The sequence below is a fragment of the Meriones unguiculatus genome, chromosome X, assembly GCF_030254825.1.
Source record: "Meriones unguiculatus strain TT.TT164.6M chromosome X, Bangor_MerUng_6.1, whole genome shotgun sequence".
In the NCBI taxonomy this organism is placed as follows: Eukaryota; Metazoa; Chordata; class Mammalia; order Rodentia; family Muridae; genus Meriones; species Meriones unguiculatus.
The window spans coordinates 147044560-147061041 of record NC_083369.1 but is presented as its reverse complement, the minus strand read 5'-3'; the positions used below and the strand labels follow the sequence as shown (position 1 = coordinate 147061041).

General features: G+C 38.1%; 1 protein-coding gene across 1 annotated transcript in view; it reads right to left on the bottom strand.

Annotated features, from left to right (window-relative positions):
- Positions 1-16482, bottom strand: part of LOC110544785 (acyl-coenzyme A thioesterase 9, mitochondrial) — a 42390-nt gene that overhangs the window by 10113 nt on the left and 15795 nt on the right. Inside the window, exons 6-8 of the mRNA XM_060375371.1 lie at positions 14413-14496; positions 13947-14050; positions 4111-4187 (exon numbers count right to left, since the gene is read on the bottom strand). Of these exons, the coding sequence (XP_060231354.1) occupies positions 4111-4187; positions 13947-14050; positions 14413-14496 (265 nt within the window). The remainder of the gene's footprint in view (positions 1-4110; positions 4188-13946; positions 14051-14412; positions 14497-16482) is intronic.

Below are 16482 nucleotides of genomic sequence, written 5' to 3'. Positions count from 1 at the left end.
TTCTTAACTTGCTTTTCCAAACAAGCCTTCTATATAACAGGAAAACAATTTCATTACTGACCCCTAAATTGAGTTTTAAATACATTCGCCATTACATCACCAGACTGTCCTGCGCAAACAATACAGCAGCCATCCCCATATCCAACTGAACAGTTCTCAGTTTGTAACCCTTGGACAAGTAACTGTTGCTGGAACCCAAGTACTCGCTGTTAAGAGTGAAAAACATAAAGCCTGCATAGATAAATTTCACACAGAAACGTCCATTTAAACTCCTGAGGTTTTGGTTTGTTTAACATGTATCCTACATGTTAAACATGTATCCTACATCTACACACTGAGGCATAGAAACAGTGACAAAATATTACTACCAATATAGTCCAGTGCCTATGTTTCAGAGCCAGATATCATCAGTTCCCATTAAAAGGGGCCTCAGGATTCTGTGGACAAATGGCTGACTCCAGGCGTTGGGAAGGAAAGGTATTAAGATGAGCTTAAACTGGTAGTGGTGGCACACGGCTGTAATCCCAGCACTCAGGGAGGCAGAGGCAGGTGAATCGCTGTGAGTTTGAGGCCAGCCTGGTCTACAAAGCAAGTCCAGGATAACCATGGTTACACAGAGAAACCCTGTCTCGAATAACAAAAAAGATGAGCCTAAACCATTTAAAGAACTAACAGGATAGATGAATGCTCCTCTTAGCCTTACAGAGACAAGCTTCTTTGCGTAGTGGCCAGAGGTTAATAGAGAGACTCATAACAAGTCAAAGTGTTGAGAAAAAGTGACTGCTGAGTGCTCATTGCTAAATGAGGTATCTCTATCAGCCATTCCAGACTCAGAGAACTATGAGGATACAAATATAAGAGCATGAAGATGGGGAAGAATGCTATGAATCTTCTGCACATGATATGACAGTTTACGTTTATGAACTCACAGCAACTGTGGTTACCTGCACTAACAGGAAGCCATCAACATTTCATCATGGATGGGGAGAGGCTCATGAAGTTTCGCCCCTCCCAGAGAATTGCCTCAGGGAACCTGTCATTTTCTTTAGTCGAGTACTTTCTGATAACCTGCCCATGTTCCAGTAAATAACATTCCTCCATGCTCATGTAAGCAACCCTAATTAAACTCAGCAGACCACTAAAAAGTAGGAAAGGGACTTGTTGGGGAAAAGGGATTTAGCAGGAGTGAGAAGAAGACTAAGAGACTAGGCGAAAGAATAGGAGAGGAATAAGAGGTAAATCTGATCAAACTACATTTTGTGTGTGTGTGTGTGTGTGTGTGTGTGTGTGTGTTTATGAAGTAACAGAAGAATAAATAAAAAGGAACAGGGAACTGGAACTAAAAATCTTGTTGAAATCTTGGTGGTACAGATAAAAAGAAAGCAATAAGGCAAGTCCAGGAAGTAGGATATTTTATATACTACCTATCCCAGCCTTTCAAAAATTAATGATACACAACAATAAAAGGATTATTGGGAGACAAAACTAGGCTAGATTAGAACACACTTAAGAATATACAACTTGTAAGTATATTAAAATCTAAATTGTACACTTTCAGTCAGTGAATCAGATAGTATATGAATTACAGCTCAACATAAAATTATTTAAAGCATGTCTGTATGCCCAGCACTCAGGAAGCAGAGGCAGGCAGATCTCTGTGAGTTTAAGGCCAGCCTGGTCTAGAAACAGAGTCCAGGACAGCCAGGACTATTAAACAGAGAAACCTCATCTCAGAAAAACCAAAACCAACCAACCAAAGAAAAGAACAAAAAACATTTTTATGAGATGTAAAACCAACTATAATATGTATCCTGATTTTGGATGCTAATTTGAACAAATCCCTTTTAAAAGAGATTAAGGAGAAACTAAGTATGAATGAATACTATAATATATAATATATTAAAGGTTACTTATATTTGTTAGATATGACAATGGTAATATAGTTTTGAATTTTCATGTTTTTTTTTTTCAGTACTGGGAATCAAACGCAGGGCCTCACATGTGTGTACCCAACATGCTGCCATAGAGTTAAGTCCCTAGCATGATGATAAGACTTATTTAGGAAAATAGCCAGTTCTGGCATCACAATAACTGAATTCAAGATATGTCAGAGACCTGATATGACAGCAAACATCTATAATCCTAGCACTTGGGAGACTGAGGCAGGAAGACTGCAAATTCGAGACCAACCTGGTCCACACAGTGAGTTTAAAGTAAGCACAGGATAATTGCTAGACTTTGCCTCCAAATCACAAAAACAAAGTTGAACATTGGTCATCCATGCTTGTAATACCCAGGCATAAGATGGAGTTGAAGGTCATTCCCAGCTAAACAGAGTTCAATGACAGCTTGAGCTATACTACACCCTGTGTCAAAAAACAAATAAGACAAATTACATAGATTTAAAAAGCAAAACAGGACATTATTGGCATTAAAACACATACAGATCAGCTGAAGAGACTAGAGAGATTAGAAGTACAATACCATATCTACATTATATAGTAGGAAGGACAGTCTGCTCAACAAATGGTACTGGGAAAACTGGGTATCCACAAGCAGAATAAAGAAACTAGAGTAATCTCTCAGAACATAAAAGAAATAGCTTGTCAGTGATGGCACACATCTTTAATCCTAGCACTTGGGAGGCAGAGGCAGGGAATCTCTGGTAGTTCAAGGCTAGCCTGATCTACCCAGAGTGAGTTCCAGGACAACAACAGCTACACAGACAAACTCTGCCTCAAAAGAAAATGAACTAAACCCTTAAATCTAAGACCTGAAACCATTACTAGAAAAGAGAGAGAGGAACACTTGAAGACATTGAAGTAGAGAAGGACTTTTGGGAAAGTATCTCTATCACAAAAAGCAAAAGGAAAAATAAGCAAATGAGATTACATCAAAATAAAAAGTTTCTACTGAGCAAAGGAAAAACTCAGCAGACTGCAGAGCGGACCTATAGAGTGGGAGAAAAATCTTTGTAAACACATATTTTAGGAGGGGATGATATCCAATCTACACGTTACTCAAAAGAATTTCATTAACTAATTTTTAAAAATGGGCGAATGATCTAAATAGTTCTCAAAAAAGAAACATAAGTGGCTAACATATAAATTAAAAAGTACTTAATATCTTTAACTATCAGATAATCAGGAAGTCAAATGATATCCCAATTTGTCCCAAGTGGCTATGTTTTTTTTTTTTAATTAATGCAGCAATGATATGGAGAAAAAGGAACTGTAGATAATCTTATAGGAAATGTAAAATTAGTAAAGCCATCATGAAGAACTTATTTTCAGAAATAGTTGTGTCATGTGGCCCTTTTATCTCTCTTCTATATATATATATATATTCAAAGAAAATTAAACCAGTATACAGAGATACCTGTACACTTCTATGTAATGGAGTGCTATTAATAAGCACTAAGATAATCGAGTCAGTTTAAGAATAGAAAAATAAAATGAAATACATATATATACAATAGAGTATTATTCAGCTGTTAATAACCAAGTTCTGGCTGGTCACCATGGTGCATGCCTGTAATCCCAGCACTGGGGGAGGCAGAGGCAGGTGGATCTCTGTGAGTTCAAGGCCAACCTGGTCTACAACACAAGTCCAGGACAACCAAGGCTACACAGAGAAACAATGTCTGGGGAAAAAAATAATCCAGTTGTTATCTGAAGCAAAATGTATTGAATTAGAGTGCATTATGCTAAGTGAAATGAGCCAAGCACAGTACAATAACTGCCACTTGTCTCTCATACGCAGAAGCTTAAAACAAGTCAACCTGAAAGTAAGATGGTGACTACTACAGCTCTAGGAGTACAGAAGGTGGTTTACTCACCACAGAGTGTATGTAGTTAATAAATAAAACAAACTATCGACATTTAAAAAGGTCTACACTAAAGTATTCTGAGGTAAAATGTCACTGTATATGAGATTTGTTTTAAAATCTTATACATCTTCTTTAAAGAAAAACTAATTTTGCAAACATATTACAGTTAAATCTGTTAAATCCAGGTCATGGGCATATGGAAATTCATTAGTTTTTTTCTCTAATCTTATGTATTTTTGAAAAATTTTGAAGTTAAGGAACCATGAAAAGGCAGCACTTACCCTTTATTTTCAGAATCTCGAGCCACCATTACAAATGTTGCATCCAAAACAGGCCAGAATTCATTATCAATGTGCACCTAAAGAAGAAAGAAAAGAAAAACAAAGTTGTAAAGAATGCATTTACTGGGAAGACCTACCACAACTGTGACAGTATACATTATTATTATTATTATTATCATTTACTATATAGTATAGTCAACACCTTATGTGAATATGGCTAAAAATGTCAGACCCCGAAGAATTAAAAGTACTCTAAACTTAAGCTTTATCCAGATGTTATATTAATGTCAAAATTAAAACCCATTACTACCAGTTGAAGACTGAAAAAACTGGCCAGGTATGGTAGCACATACCTGCAGTCCCAGCAACTTGAGAGGCTGAGACAGAACAGTGCCTATGAGATGGAGCTAGCCTGGTGGGTTTCAGGCTACCCTGTGTAATTAGTCCTATGTGACTATAGTCCTGCCTCTGAAATAAAAAAAAAAAAAAAAAAAACAAAAAACACTGAAAAAAACTTCCAGGGTTTTCAACAGCCAAAACATTGCGAGGAAATCCAAAGTGAAAAAAGAAACTAAGAGGATAACTCATATTGGGACTCATGCCTTTCAAGGTCGACCAGGACCCCACTAAAAGGGCTCTACAACTCTAGTAAGTCCACCTGTCCTTTTGATCAGAGAGGGTATGGATCCAGAGGTTAGACTAATCAGTGCATAGCCTGCAGAGTGAAGAGACATTAGACAGGGAAAATATAACTAAAGAGTGGAAAGAATTGGTACTATTAAACTCGATTAAACAGAAATAAGGACTGTGAGTACTATGCCAGTTATCAGGATTTATTCAAATGGATGCCATTAAACATACTGTTCAAGAAAAAAAAAAAGACAAATTCCAGTAGTCTCTGACTAAATCTGTGGTGGGTTTTTTAATTAATTATTTTATTTTGTGTGTATGGGTACTTTGCTTATATGCATGTCTGTGCAGCTAGTGCATGCAGTATCTTCAGAATCCAGAAAAAGGTACAAGAACCCCTGGAACTGGAGATACAGGCAGTTATGGGCTGCCACGAGAGAGCTGGGAATTGAACTATGATCCTATAGAAGAGCAAACAGTGCTCTTAACCACAGCGCTATTTCTCCAGCCCCAATCTGTGGTGTTTTAACCAGCCATAAAAACGTCCATATTCTCTGTCCCACTAGCTCTTCAGCTCTTATTATGTTACCATTAAATTATCTTCAAAAATATCCATGTAATGCCCACTTCTGTGCCCTCCTATCTTAATCCTAAAACTTTCTTATTGATACTCTCTACTTTTCCTATTTTAATTACAACCTTCTTCAGAAAGTCTACAGAATGGATGTAGACTCCAAAACCATCCAGTTCAAGTACAGAACTCAGGACCATAAATTTAAGAACAGAATTAGTCTTATATTTTACAAAGATAAGATAAATGGTCTGAGACAAGACCTTACAAAACTTGTGCTCAAGGAAACAAAAGGGATTCCTTAAAGGCTACTAAGTTAGTAGGAGAATCCTAAGCCTGAAACCTGAGGGGGCAGAAGCAGGTTGATCTCTTTGAGTTCAAGGCCAGCCTGGTCTACAGTGCAGGCTACAAAGAGAAACATTGTCTCAAGAAAAAAAAAAAAAAAAAGAAGGAGAAGGAGGAGGAGAAGAAGGAAGAAAAAAATTAAATGGTACAAAAAAAAAGGACAACAAAACCAAATTTTGATTGAAAATGCCATAATGGGACTAGTGACATGGTTCTGCAGGTAAAGAAAGCCCTTGCAGTGCAAGCCTGAAGACTTGAGCTTGAATGCACAGAACCCACATAGAAATGTGAAGAAAGAACCACCTTCACAACATTGTCCACTCATCTCTACACACACAAAAAAGAAAAAAAAACTGTCATAATGAGAACTAATTCTTTTTATGTTAATATGTAAAATGCATCCAAAAGGGAGTAACACTTGCAACTGTGTGGAAAACCATGTCATATATTGTGCTCAGTGGAGTTCTAGAAAACAGAGCTCTGCCTCTCTATAAATAGGGGAACTACTTAAAGCAAAAATGCCCTTCCTCTGAAGAGAAGTTTCACTGTTGCCCTTTTCAGGACTAAAGCTACTTAAGTTTTTGAAGTTTCTCCTCAAACAACTAGATAAAACAATTCAAATAGCTCAGATAACTCCTATAACAAATTCCAATTACTGATATGGGGCCTCTATGTTGATCAATTTCTTTTGTTTTGTATTTTGAGACAAGTTCTTATGTAGCCCAGGCTGGCTTTCTTGAACTTGCTATGTAAGCAAGTTGAATTCATGATCCTCCTGCCATGGCAGGACAAGTCAGCAGGCATCACCACCCTCAGCTGCTTAATCAGTTAAATATATATATATAAATATATATATCAGTTATATATATCAGTTAATATATATATGTTATATATATATAATCAGTTAACATATATATATGTTAAGAATATCTGTATCACCCTGTCCAGGGTCCAGAGAACACCATGGAAAGAGGATGAAAAAAAAAAAAAAAAAACAATCTAAGAGCTGGAAGACGGGAAGGACGGCTCTGGAATTCTATGCTCTGGACATGTCATGGCTGCTGTACTCTTGAACTCAAAGAAGAGCTGGTGACCACAGGAGACCTGCACAACACTGTACCTATCAACTTTCCACCGTGAAAAGGAGCTACTGGCACTTAATGGTTGCTGTGGAAGGAGTAGTACATTTCTCCATGGCATAGCCACTGGCTAAGTTTGTTCATGTTTCAGGAAATAACCCCCCCACCTATGCTTTTACATGTAAATCTAATTAAATCCAGTGGGTCACCAAAAATTTACATGAAAATAGGAGGACTTGGGAAAAAGAAAGGAGGTGGTGGGAGGGAATCCAAAGAGGATTACAGTGTCTGTGTGTGAATATGTTCAAAGTATATGATTTTATATGGAACTGTGAAATACTAAATAACTATACTTATTAAAAGCCTACAACAACCACAAAGTTCTACCAACTCCTAAACGCTTACTCTGGCCAAGTTTGACAAGGAATTCCGAGGCTTCTAAACAAACACTTAAAAAAGAGAGTCATGGGAGACAGACTTCGGCTCATTTCAAAGGTAGCTCCAACAGGTGACAGACTCCAAAGAATTACTCACAGGGTTTACCTGTGAATAATAAAGCCCAATTTTCCAGTAGTGTTTAAGATGAGACACAGGAACCCCACTAAGACAGTTAAGCACCAATCAAGAATTTACATTTTGCATTTGCAAAATGGACCACAGGGGATCAGTTCAGATGATCTGAAGACCTGGGATTCATAGTTCCTAGTTTGGAATTATTACTATTAATTATTTGTGTTTGCCATTACCCGTGCTCCACCTGGTAAATCATTTAACTACCCTAAAGACTCTTAAAGACATTCCTTGACCTTACCTGTATCCAAAGACATTTTTGGTTTTGTCTAGGAAAGAAGAAACACTATAGGGAAGGGCTCTCTAACTTTAAGCCACCTCATCCAAGGAGAAATGATTTTTCTATTTCTCCAGTAAGAAAAATAAATCCTTCCATTAGGTTGATCTTTATCACGTATTTTGTCATAGAAATAACAAAAATAACTGGGCAGAACAGATACTCCATAGTTAAAGGCATTTGTTGCTCCTGTAGCCTCACACCATCCGTCAGTAACCTCAGTTCCAGGGAATCCAACAGGCATGCATACAGTGCACATACATGCACTCAAACAAAGCATTCATGCACGTAAAGTAGAACAAAACAAAATTTTAAATAAAGAAAGAAAGAAAGAAAGAAAGAAAGAAATACAGCAGAAGTAACCAATATGGAAAACTGGTATCACGAAGATGGCTGTGATAAACCAGACTGTGAAGTTCTTGGATCCTTGAAAATGATTTAAAGGTAGAATTTGGTTTGGAGAATTGGGCTAAATTAACGGGCCATTCAGCAGACCAGAATGTTATTGGAAATGTGGACAGTAAAACAGTGTTCATGGGGTTTCAGATAGGTATAAGGCTTCTGTCAGGAGCTAGACCAGAGGATATTCATTTTGTATTCTGGCAAAGAATCTGGCTCATTGTGTATGTGTATATCCTGCAATTTGAATGACCCTTAATTCAAAATTAATGAGGTAAAGCCCTATGTAATGGCACACACCTTTAATCAAAGCACTTGGGAGCTAGAGGCAGGTGGATCTCTGTAAGTTCCCGGACAGGCTGGTCTACAGAGAAAATCGGGACAACCAGGAAGAGACTGAAAAACATGTCTCAAAAGAGCAAAATACTAACCAAAATTAATGAACTGCAGCCTTATACAGGACATCTGTATCATCACCCAAACCAAGATACACAGCAGAAGAGAGGTTAAAAATAATGAAACAGCTGGAGGCGGGGAAGAACGCTGTGAAATGCTAGATATGCTGTGGCTGTTGCATTTGTGAGCTCACAGCAGCTACGGTCATCTGTACAAAACAGGCTGTCAACATTCCATTGTTGATGAGCAGGAGCTACTGGCAGTTAATAGCTACTAGGTGAGGGAGGAATCATGTTTTCACGGGTGAAGCCACTAGTATGTGGCCTATTCTCCAGTAAGTAATCCCCCATCTGAGCTCACGGAAGCAACTCTGACTTAAACACTGGGTCTTAAAGGAAGGGGACTTGGTGAAAAGGGGTTCAAAGGGAATCGGAACAGAAAAAGGTACAAATGATCAAAATGCATTACATACAGATAGATATGTGTATAATGATGCCACCGCATGCCTCAGGTACTAGACATGGAGGTACAGAGTTTAACGGTTGCTCTGCTGTGTTTCAGTCTTGTTAACTTCTTATTCTTCTCTTTTGAAACTTGAAATGGGAATGTTAACATGTGGCATTGTAGAATAAAAGTATTGTTGTTTTTTGATTTTACAGAAGCTCACAGCTTAAATGTTTAACCTGAGTTTCAATGGAGATGTCAAACTTTTTGAAGTACTTTTTAAATTGTGTGTGTGTGTGTGTGTGTGTGTGTGTGTGTCCATGTGTGTACATGACTGCTGAGACCAGAGGTATCAGTTCCTCCTGGAGCTGAGTTATAGGCCATTGTGAAATACCCAGACTGGGTGAGGAAACCAAACTCCAGTCCTCTGTAAGAGCAGTAATCACTGTTTAATGCAGAGCCATCTCTCCAGGCCCTGAGACAAGGAACTTTAGAACAGACTTGAAACTGTCAAGATTATGTGGACTTTAAAGCTGGACTCAATACATTGTGCTTTATGAGAGAGCCATGAGCATTTGGGGGCTAAAGGTGAAATGTTACAGTTTCAATAGGAAATGCTCTAACAGACTCATGTGTTTGCTCCTTTACTTAGGACTCAAGTCTTTTACCACTTGATCTCCAGCTTGTGACACTATTTTGGGATGTCATAGAACTGTTAGGATGTAGACCCTAGTTGGCAGAACTATTTAACTAGAACAGACACTGAATTGAAGAGTTATTCCCACTTCTGCTTCTAGACTGTGCTCTCTGATTTGTTGTCTGCTGCCATGATTTGAGTAGCCCCAGCCATATTCTCACTGACGAAAATGCTATGCTACTACTATCCTAAATGGACTAAAATACCTCTGAAAATCAGCCAAAACAAATCCTCTCTCCTTTACTTTAAGTTGCTTTTGTCAGCAACTAGTTATTTTGCTACTGCTTGGATAAAACACCATGACCAAAGCAACCTATAATTCAAAAGGGAAGAGTCTGTTATGAAGGAGGAGCATAGCAGCAACTATGATGGCTGAACCACAAGCAGGAAACAGAGAAACAAACTAAAAATGGCATGAGTCTATAATCTCTCAAAGGCCATTCCCAGTGACACAAATCCTCCAGCAGAGCCACATCTTCTAAACCTACCCAAACTGCACTACCAAATTGGGACCCAGTATTGAAATGCCTAAAACTGTGGGAATATTTCTTATTCAAACTACCAGATAGGCATTTATAGCAACAAATAAATCATATAGAGGACAACCAGGAAGTGAAATATCTCACAGTGCATAGGCAGGTCTTTAGAACTAAGAAATTTCCTGGATAAAGTGCCAAAATAGTTCTTCTGGGAAATACTCCGTAATATATCACAATTATTTATTTATGTGGTTATCTCCCTATGATACGGCGAGGTACTTGTGGACTGGGACCATTTTCCTTCACATGTACAATGCCAAAACTAAGCAGAAATACTGGCAGATAGATATGCCATTAATGTTTTAAAAATTAATGAGTTGGGGTTTTCATCAATGGACCTTGTAAAATACAAGCTTTAAGAGACAGGAACTTTGTGTGTCTTGCTTGCTGTTGTATACACACATCCGAAGGGATGCTCAATAAATGACTGCCAAATTGATTTCATGAATGGACATTGTGAAGTGTGTTCGGTGACTGAAACTATGGTTGAAAAGTATGCTTAGATAGTAGAAGAGAAAATAAGTTTGTACAAAGTTCTGTAGGACAGAGAGTATCAGGTGTCAGGAAGAAGAGACAGAGAACAAGTCTTGAAAAAGGAGCAAATGTTCCAAGCTGGAAATGTCAAAGAAGGGGTGGAGCCAAGATGTGACCCCAAATCACAGTGGGGATGTACACAATCAGAGCACTAGACAGTTCAGGTAAAGGAAAAAGCATTAATAGAGACTTGACTGCTAAACAATCACATCATGATTTATTATAACTAACAGTTGCCCACAGCCATATGCCTAACAGGCAGCAGAGCTGGGATCAGATCCAGGTCTATTCGAAAATGAGGCAAAAGACCACCTATCTGGAATTTCTATGCCACTTATCTGGCACAGAAATATTGCAAAAGTTATGAGTTATCAGTCAAACAGCCAACAAGGAAGGCAACTTTAAAACAAAATTTTGGGGCTAGGCATACAGCTCAGTTGGTATAGTGCTTGGAAGAAGCCCTGGGCTCAATCCCTAGTATGGCATAAACCAGGAAAACTGGCACACACTTGTAGTCCCAACACTCAGGAGATGGAGACCAGAGAATCAGAAATTCCAAGTCGTTCTCAACTACACAGCAAATTCTAGGCCTGATATACATGACACTTTATCTTAAAAAAAGAAAAAATGGTTTTACTTGTTTGACAATGACTTGACTTTTCATTCTTTTCTCCCTCTCCCTCTCTTTCTCCTTCCCTCCCTGCCTTCCCTCCTAGAGTTCTGTATCTGTTTTCTAATCTAGTTATACATGATTCAAATAGCTGGGGTTCCCTGGAATGTAGGCTGTAGGCCAGGAATCTACTGTATTCACCAGTGGGCAGAGTTGAAATTAACCAAGAAATTTAAGTGTCTACAAATTATAGACTCACAGAAACTTTATAAGTGTTTTATTATTTTCAAAAGAACAAAAAAAAACTTGGCTTTACTGTCAATTATATAAGTATGGAAATACAATTCAATCACTTTAATATAGTATTTAATTTTTAAAAATTATCTGGTAGTTAATGCAGACATACTTAATGGGTCAGAGTGCTGGGAATTAAGTGGCTGTTGAGTATGCAGCCCTATATAAGGACATCTATATCACCCCACCTCCAAGGCTTGAGGAATACCTCAGGAAATGCAACAGAAAAACTGATAAGACTCAGAGAATGGGGAGAAGTACTGTAAAATGCTGTTTCCTCTTCAATATCTGGCCACTGCTCTCACAAAGTCATAGCAGCTGTGGTTACCTGCACTAGAGCTGCAAGAGATAGGGACCTTAAACATTCCACCAGGGTTACATGAGGGGCTTGGGAGGCCACACCTCTCCTTCGGGAGCCACTGGCATTTAATGGCTACTACTGAGGAAGGAGTCCTTTTCTTTAGTTGTGTAGCCACTGTACCAATAAATAACTCCTTACTCATGTTCAAGCTAGCAAACCTTATTAAAATCAGTGGGTCACAAAAAAATGACACAAAAGTATGACGGGTCCTAGTTGGAAAGAAGGATACAAGTAGTTCAGTGGTACTCAAAAGGTTAGGCTAAGAGAAGGTAATGGCGAAAACGCATGTTCAAAATACCATATATGCCTTTTTAAAATTATCAAATAATACATTTTAAAACTATAAAGGCAAATTTGTTTGTTTTGACAATCACTATACATAGCAAGCTTCAGACTTCTTTGTTTTCATATTTTTAGTTTTTGTTTTGTTTTGTTTTGTTTTTTTGAGAAAGGGTTTCTCTGTACAGCCTTGGCTGTTCTGGACTCACTTTGTAGACCAGGATGGCCTTGAATTCAGAGATCCATCTGCCTCTGCCTCACTGAGTGCTGAGATTACAGGAGTGCATAACCAAGCCTGCCTGAAATTTGTTTTTTACCAAGAGGTGAAATGCTTTAGAAGTCTACAGTAGAAAAGAATGCATTTGAATAATAAGTCCACTGACTAGCACATCATGATTAAATAAATCACTCTTAAGTTTTCCACAGTGAAATACTGGGTAGACTCTAAGTTATTTGGTTTCTGCATTGATTAGTCTCTGAGTTCTGCTCATTAGACACAAATGACTATTAAGGACTGAGGGTTGGGATGTAGCTCTGTAGTGAAGCATTTTCCTAGTACATGCAAGAACATGAATCTGATTCCCAGTACCACAAAAAGAAAAGAACTAAAAGGTGTCTTTCATTCCCCAAAAGATATGAAGAAGTTCTAAACTCCAAACCTGCAGGTGGGAATATTTGAAAACAGGGGCATTATAGATATAATTAGATAAAATATAATAAACGCCAGGTTTAGCAGCTCATGCATGTAATCCCAGCACTTGCGAAGCTAAGGTAGGAGGATTGCTATGAGTTTCAGAACAGCCTGTGCTACAGAGTGAGGGTCTGTTTCCAAAAGACTAGCCCAGACATTCTGGCAAATGCTTATGTTCAAGCACTTGAGGAGTAGAGGCAGGAGATTCAGGAATTTGAAGCCAGCCTACACTACAGGAAATGAACTTGACTCACAAAAACAAAACCCCAAAACAAAACAAAAGCCTCCAACTGCTTCTGTACGGTTACCTCACTAGCTGTGCCAACAGCAAAGCCACCACCAGCTGTTTTACCATCAGATACTAACACATTCTTGAGGACCAGTTCAAAGCCAACATGGACTACATGAAGTCCTCTCTCTCACACACACAAAAAACAAAAACAAAACAAAACAAAAAAAAAACACACATACAAAGCAAATAAAGTGTAATTAATTAAAAAAAACACAAAAAAACAAAATAAAGTACAATGACTTCATATTGAAGCAGAGTGAGCCTTCAATGCAATATAACTAGCATATTAGTAAGAGAAAAGACATAGAAATATAGACACATGAAAACCATGCAATGACAAAAGCAGAAAAGCCTCCTGAAGCCAAGAAGAGGTAAGCAAAGATAATCTCCAGCACATTTCTTAGGGAATGTGATTCTGCTGTTGACCACTTGCTCTGGGAATAAGAGCCTCCAAAATCAAAAAATAAATTGCAGGGATTTTTAAGCCTCCAGTTATAGTACTTTGTGGTACAGCAGCCCTAGGAAAGTAATAGAGTAATTAATCCAATTCACATCTAATATATCTTAGAGTTCTGTGAAATCCTCCAGGCCAAAGTCAGAAACAACAAGCAACTTAATGTACAGCTGTATGATTATAAAGTAATATACTTTAAACATAAATAGCAGATAATGTGTTTTTGTGCAAAGGAAAAATGCTAATTTTCCTTGAACTGTTGATTGCTTCAAAGCTGTAAACTTCATATCTGTCCATGAATATAGACAGCTTTTTTCCAAGTGAGACTAGCTGATTATATTTGAACAGTGGGGGATCTTCGGGTACATACACACCTGGAACATTTTCATCTTCACTTCCATGGATGTCTTTCCAACCCAGCTAACATGGCCAGTGAATTTAATGTCCTGTTCAGGGCTTAAGCTCTGTTTACACATATCTGCAAAATAGAAAGTCAAGATCCATACAAACCATATCAGAAAAGTCTGTAGTATACGTGGACAATATCATTTGAAAAGCTGACAAGTCTTGTATTATATTTCTTATCTTCAAAATTTAAAACAAAAATTGACACGCAAAAAAAATCCAAATGTCTTTCCAGAAATTGGAGACCATACAAAGACTATAAAAACTGGAATCAAGTATAACTCTTCCATTTAATTATATAAACATCATGTTATATTCTAGATAATTTCATATATACATTAAAATTCCCTACAAAGAAAACAGTTTTCCTCAATCCCAATAATACTTTATAATTACTGAAAATTCTAAGTATGCATGGAAGCTGATCTTGCTTACCAATCTTGTCCACCAGGGCTGTAACTATTGATAAAGGAGACATCTTGACAGATTGATCTTTGGTGTGCATGTAGCAAATAAGAACTGTAGGAAACCAGAAAAGCATAAAAGAGGAAAGCGGAATTATTTCACCCATTTACAATTCTCTCTCTGAAATTGACAAAAAGTCTTATTTTCAATAAAATCTCTTAATACTCAAGTAATGATCTTATCCTAGAACCAAAGACTTTTTCTTATGGTTAATTGAGATAAGATTTTATTCTGTTGCCCAGGCTGGCCTACAGCTCACTATCTATCTATCTATCTATCTATCTATCTATCTATCTATCTATCTATCTATCTATCTATCTATCCCAGACTGGTCTCAAACTTGTGGTGATTCTTCTATCTCATCCTTCTAAGTACTAGAATTACAGATGTGAGCCTCCAGGCTTGGCAAAGTCATTTTCCCTCCTTAAAACAATTCATTTATTTAATGTGTATGTGTATGTGCCTAAGTGTATGTATTTGTAGTATTTGTACCACATTTATGTTGGAAGCTACGGAAGTGGGAAGTGTGTCCTAGTTGATGTTTCTATTGCTGTAATGAAACACCATGACTAAAAGCAAGACGGGGAAAAAAGGGTTCCTTGGCTTATACTTTCAGATCAAGATCATAATCCATCATTGGAGGAAGTCAAGACAAGAAGTCAAGCAGGGCTGGAACCTGGAGGCAGGAGGTGATGCAGAGGATGGAGGGTTGTTGCTTGGTGGCTTGCTTAGCCTGCTTTCTTGTAGAAACCAGGACTACGAGCTCAGGAATGGTACCACCCACAATGGGCTGGGCCCTCCCCATTCAAGCTCTCCCCAATCAATCACTAATTATGAAAATTCCCTACAGTCCGGCTTACAGCCCAATCTTATGGAGGTATTTTCTTAATTGGGGCTCCCTTTTCTGTGATGGCTTTAGCTGGTGTCAAGCTGACATAAAGCTAGCCAGCAGTTGGTCAGAAGAGGGCAATGGATTCCCTGGAACTAGAATTACATACAGACAGTTGTGACCTGCCACGTAGATGTTGAAAATTAAACCATACTTCTCTCCAAGAGCAGCTAGAGCTCCTAACTACTGAGCCCTCTCTAGCCCCTGCCTTGTCTCTTAGGTGGCTGGGATTACAGGCCACTCTACTATACCCGACCTCAAAGATTTTATAAACTGAATCAGTCTGAAGATCCTAAACTCTGACTCTTCTCTTACTTGAAGATTTAGTAAGGAAACCAAATTCCAAAGTGAAGCCCCAACAAGCAGCTTGTCATCACAGCAATCAAAGTAAGAATCGAGGACAAGTCCTACAGTATCAAGCAAACACCCCAGAAGAGAGAGAGGAAGCACAAGGACTCAGCTGCCTGTTTCCCTTCCACTTCTTTCCTAATCATGATGCTGTTGTTTTACTCAGCTATGCCTTTTTCCCAGTCACACTCTTGGTTTCCACAATGTCTTGCAGTCCTCTGTATACTTTCTATATTGTTTTCTTTTTTTTTTTTTTTTGGTAGTAGTGGTTTTTCAAAACAGGGTAGCCTTGGCTGTCCTAGAGTTCACTCTGTAGACCAAGCTGGCCTCAAACTCAGAGATCCACCTGCCTCTGCCTCCTCAGTACTGGGTGTAAAGGCATGCACCACCACTATCTGACTTATTTTCTATATCTTAACACACATTATATATTTGCCCAGTATGGCTTTATGTGCTTTACAATTATGAACTCATTTAAATTTGCATTATAGCATGCATTGATTGGTGCTCCTCGTTTCCCACCATGATCTCCTTAAATGGGTCTCACCCATCCTCAGGGCAAAGACTGCTCAGTAATACTTGCTGAATGACAGTTAATTCTTCCATCCATATACCCATTAAAGGATATTTTGGGGCATGAAATGTTAAAGGTTAGAAACTCCATTTAAAATCTTGTCAGGTTCCCAGAAATCTTTGTGAGTCTGACCTGTGATCATACTAGTAGAACTGGAGATAAAAAAGATTCAAGAGATAAAAAGATAGATGTTTCCTGCTTAGATGAGAGGGAAAAACATACAGCAAGA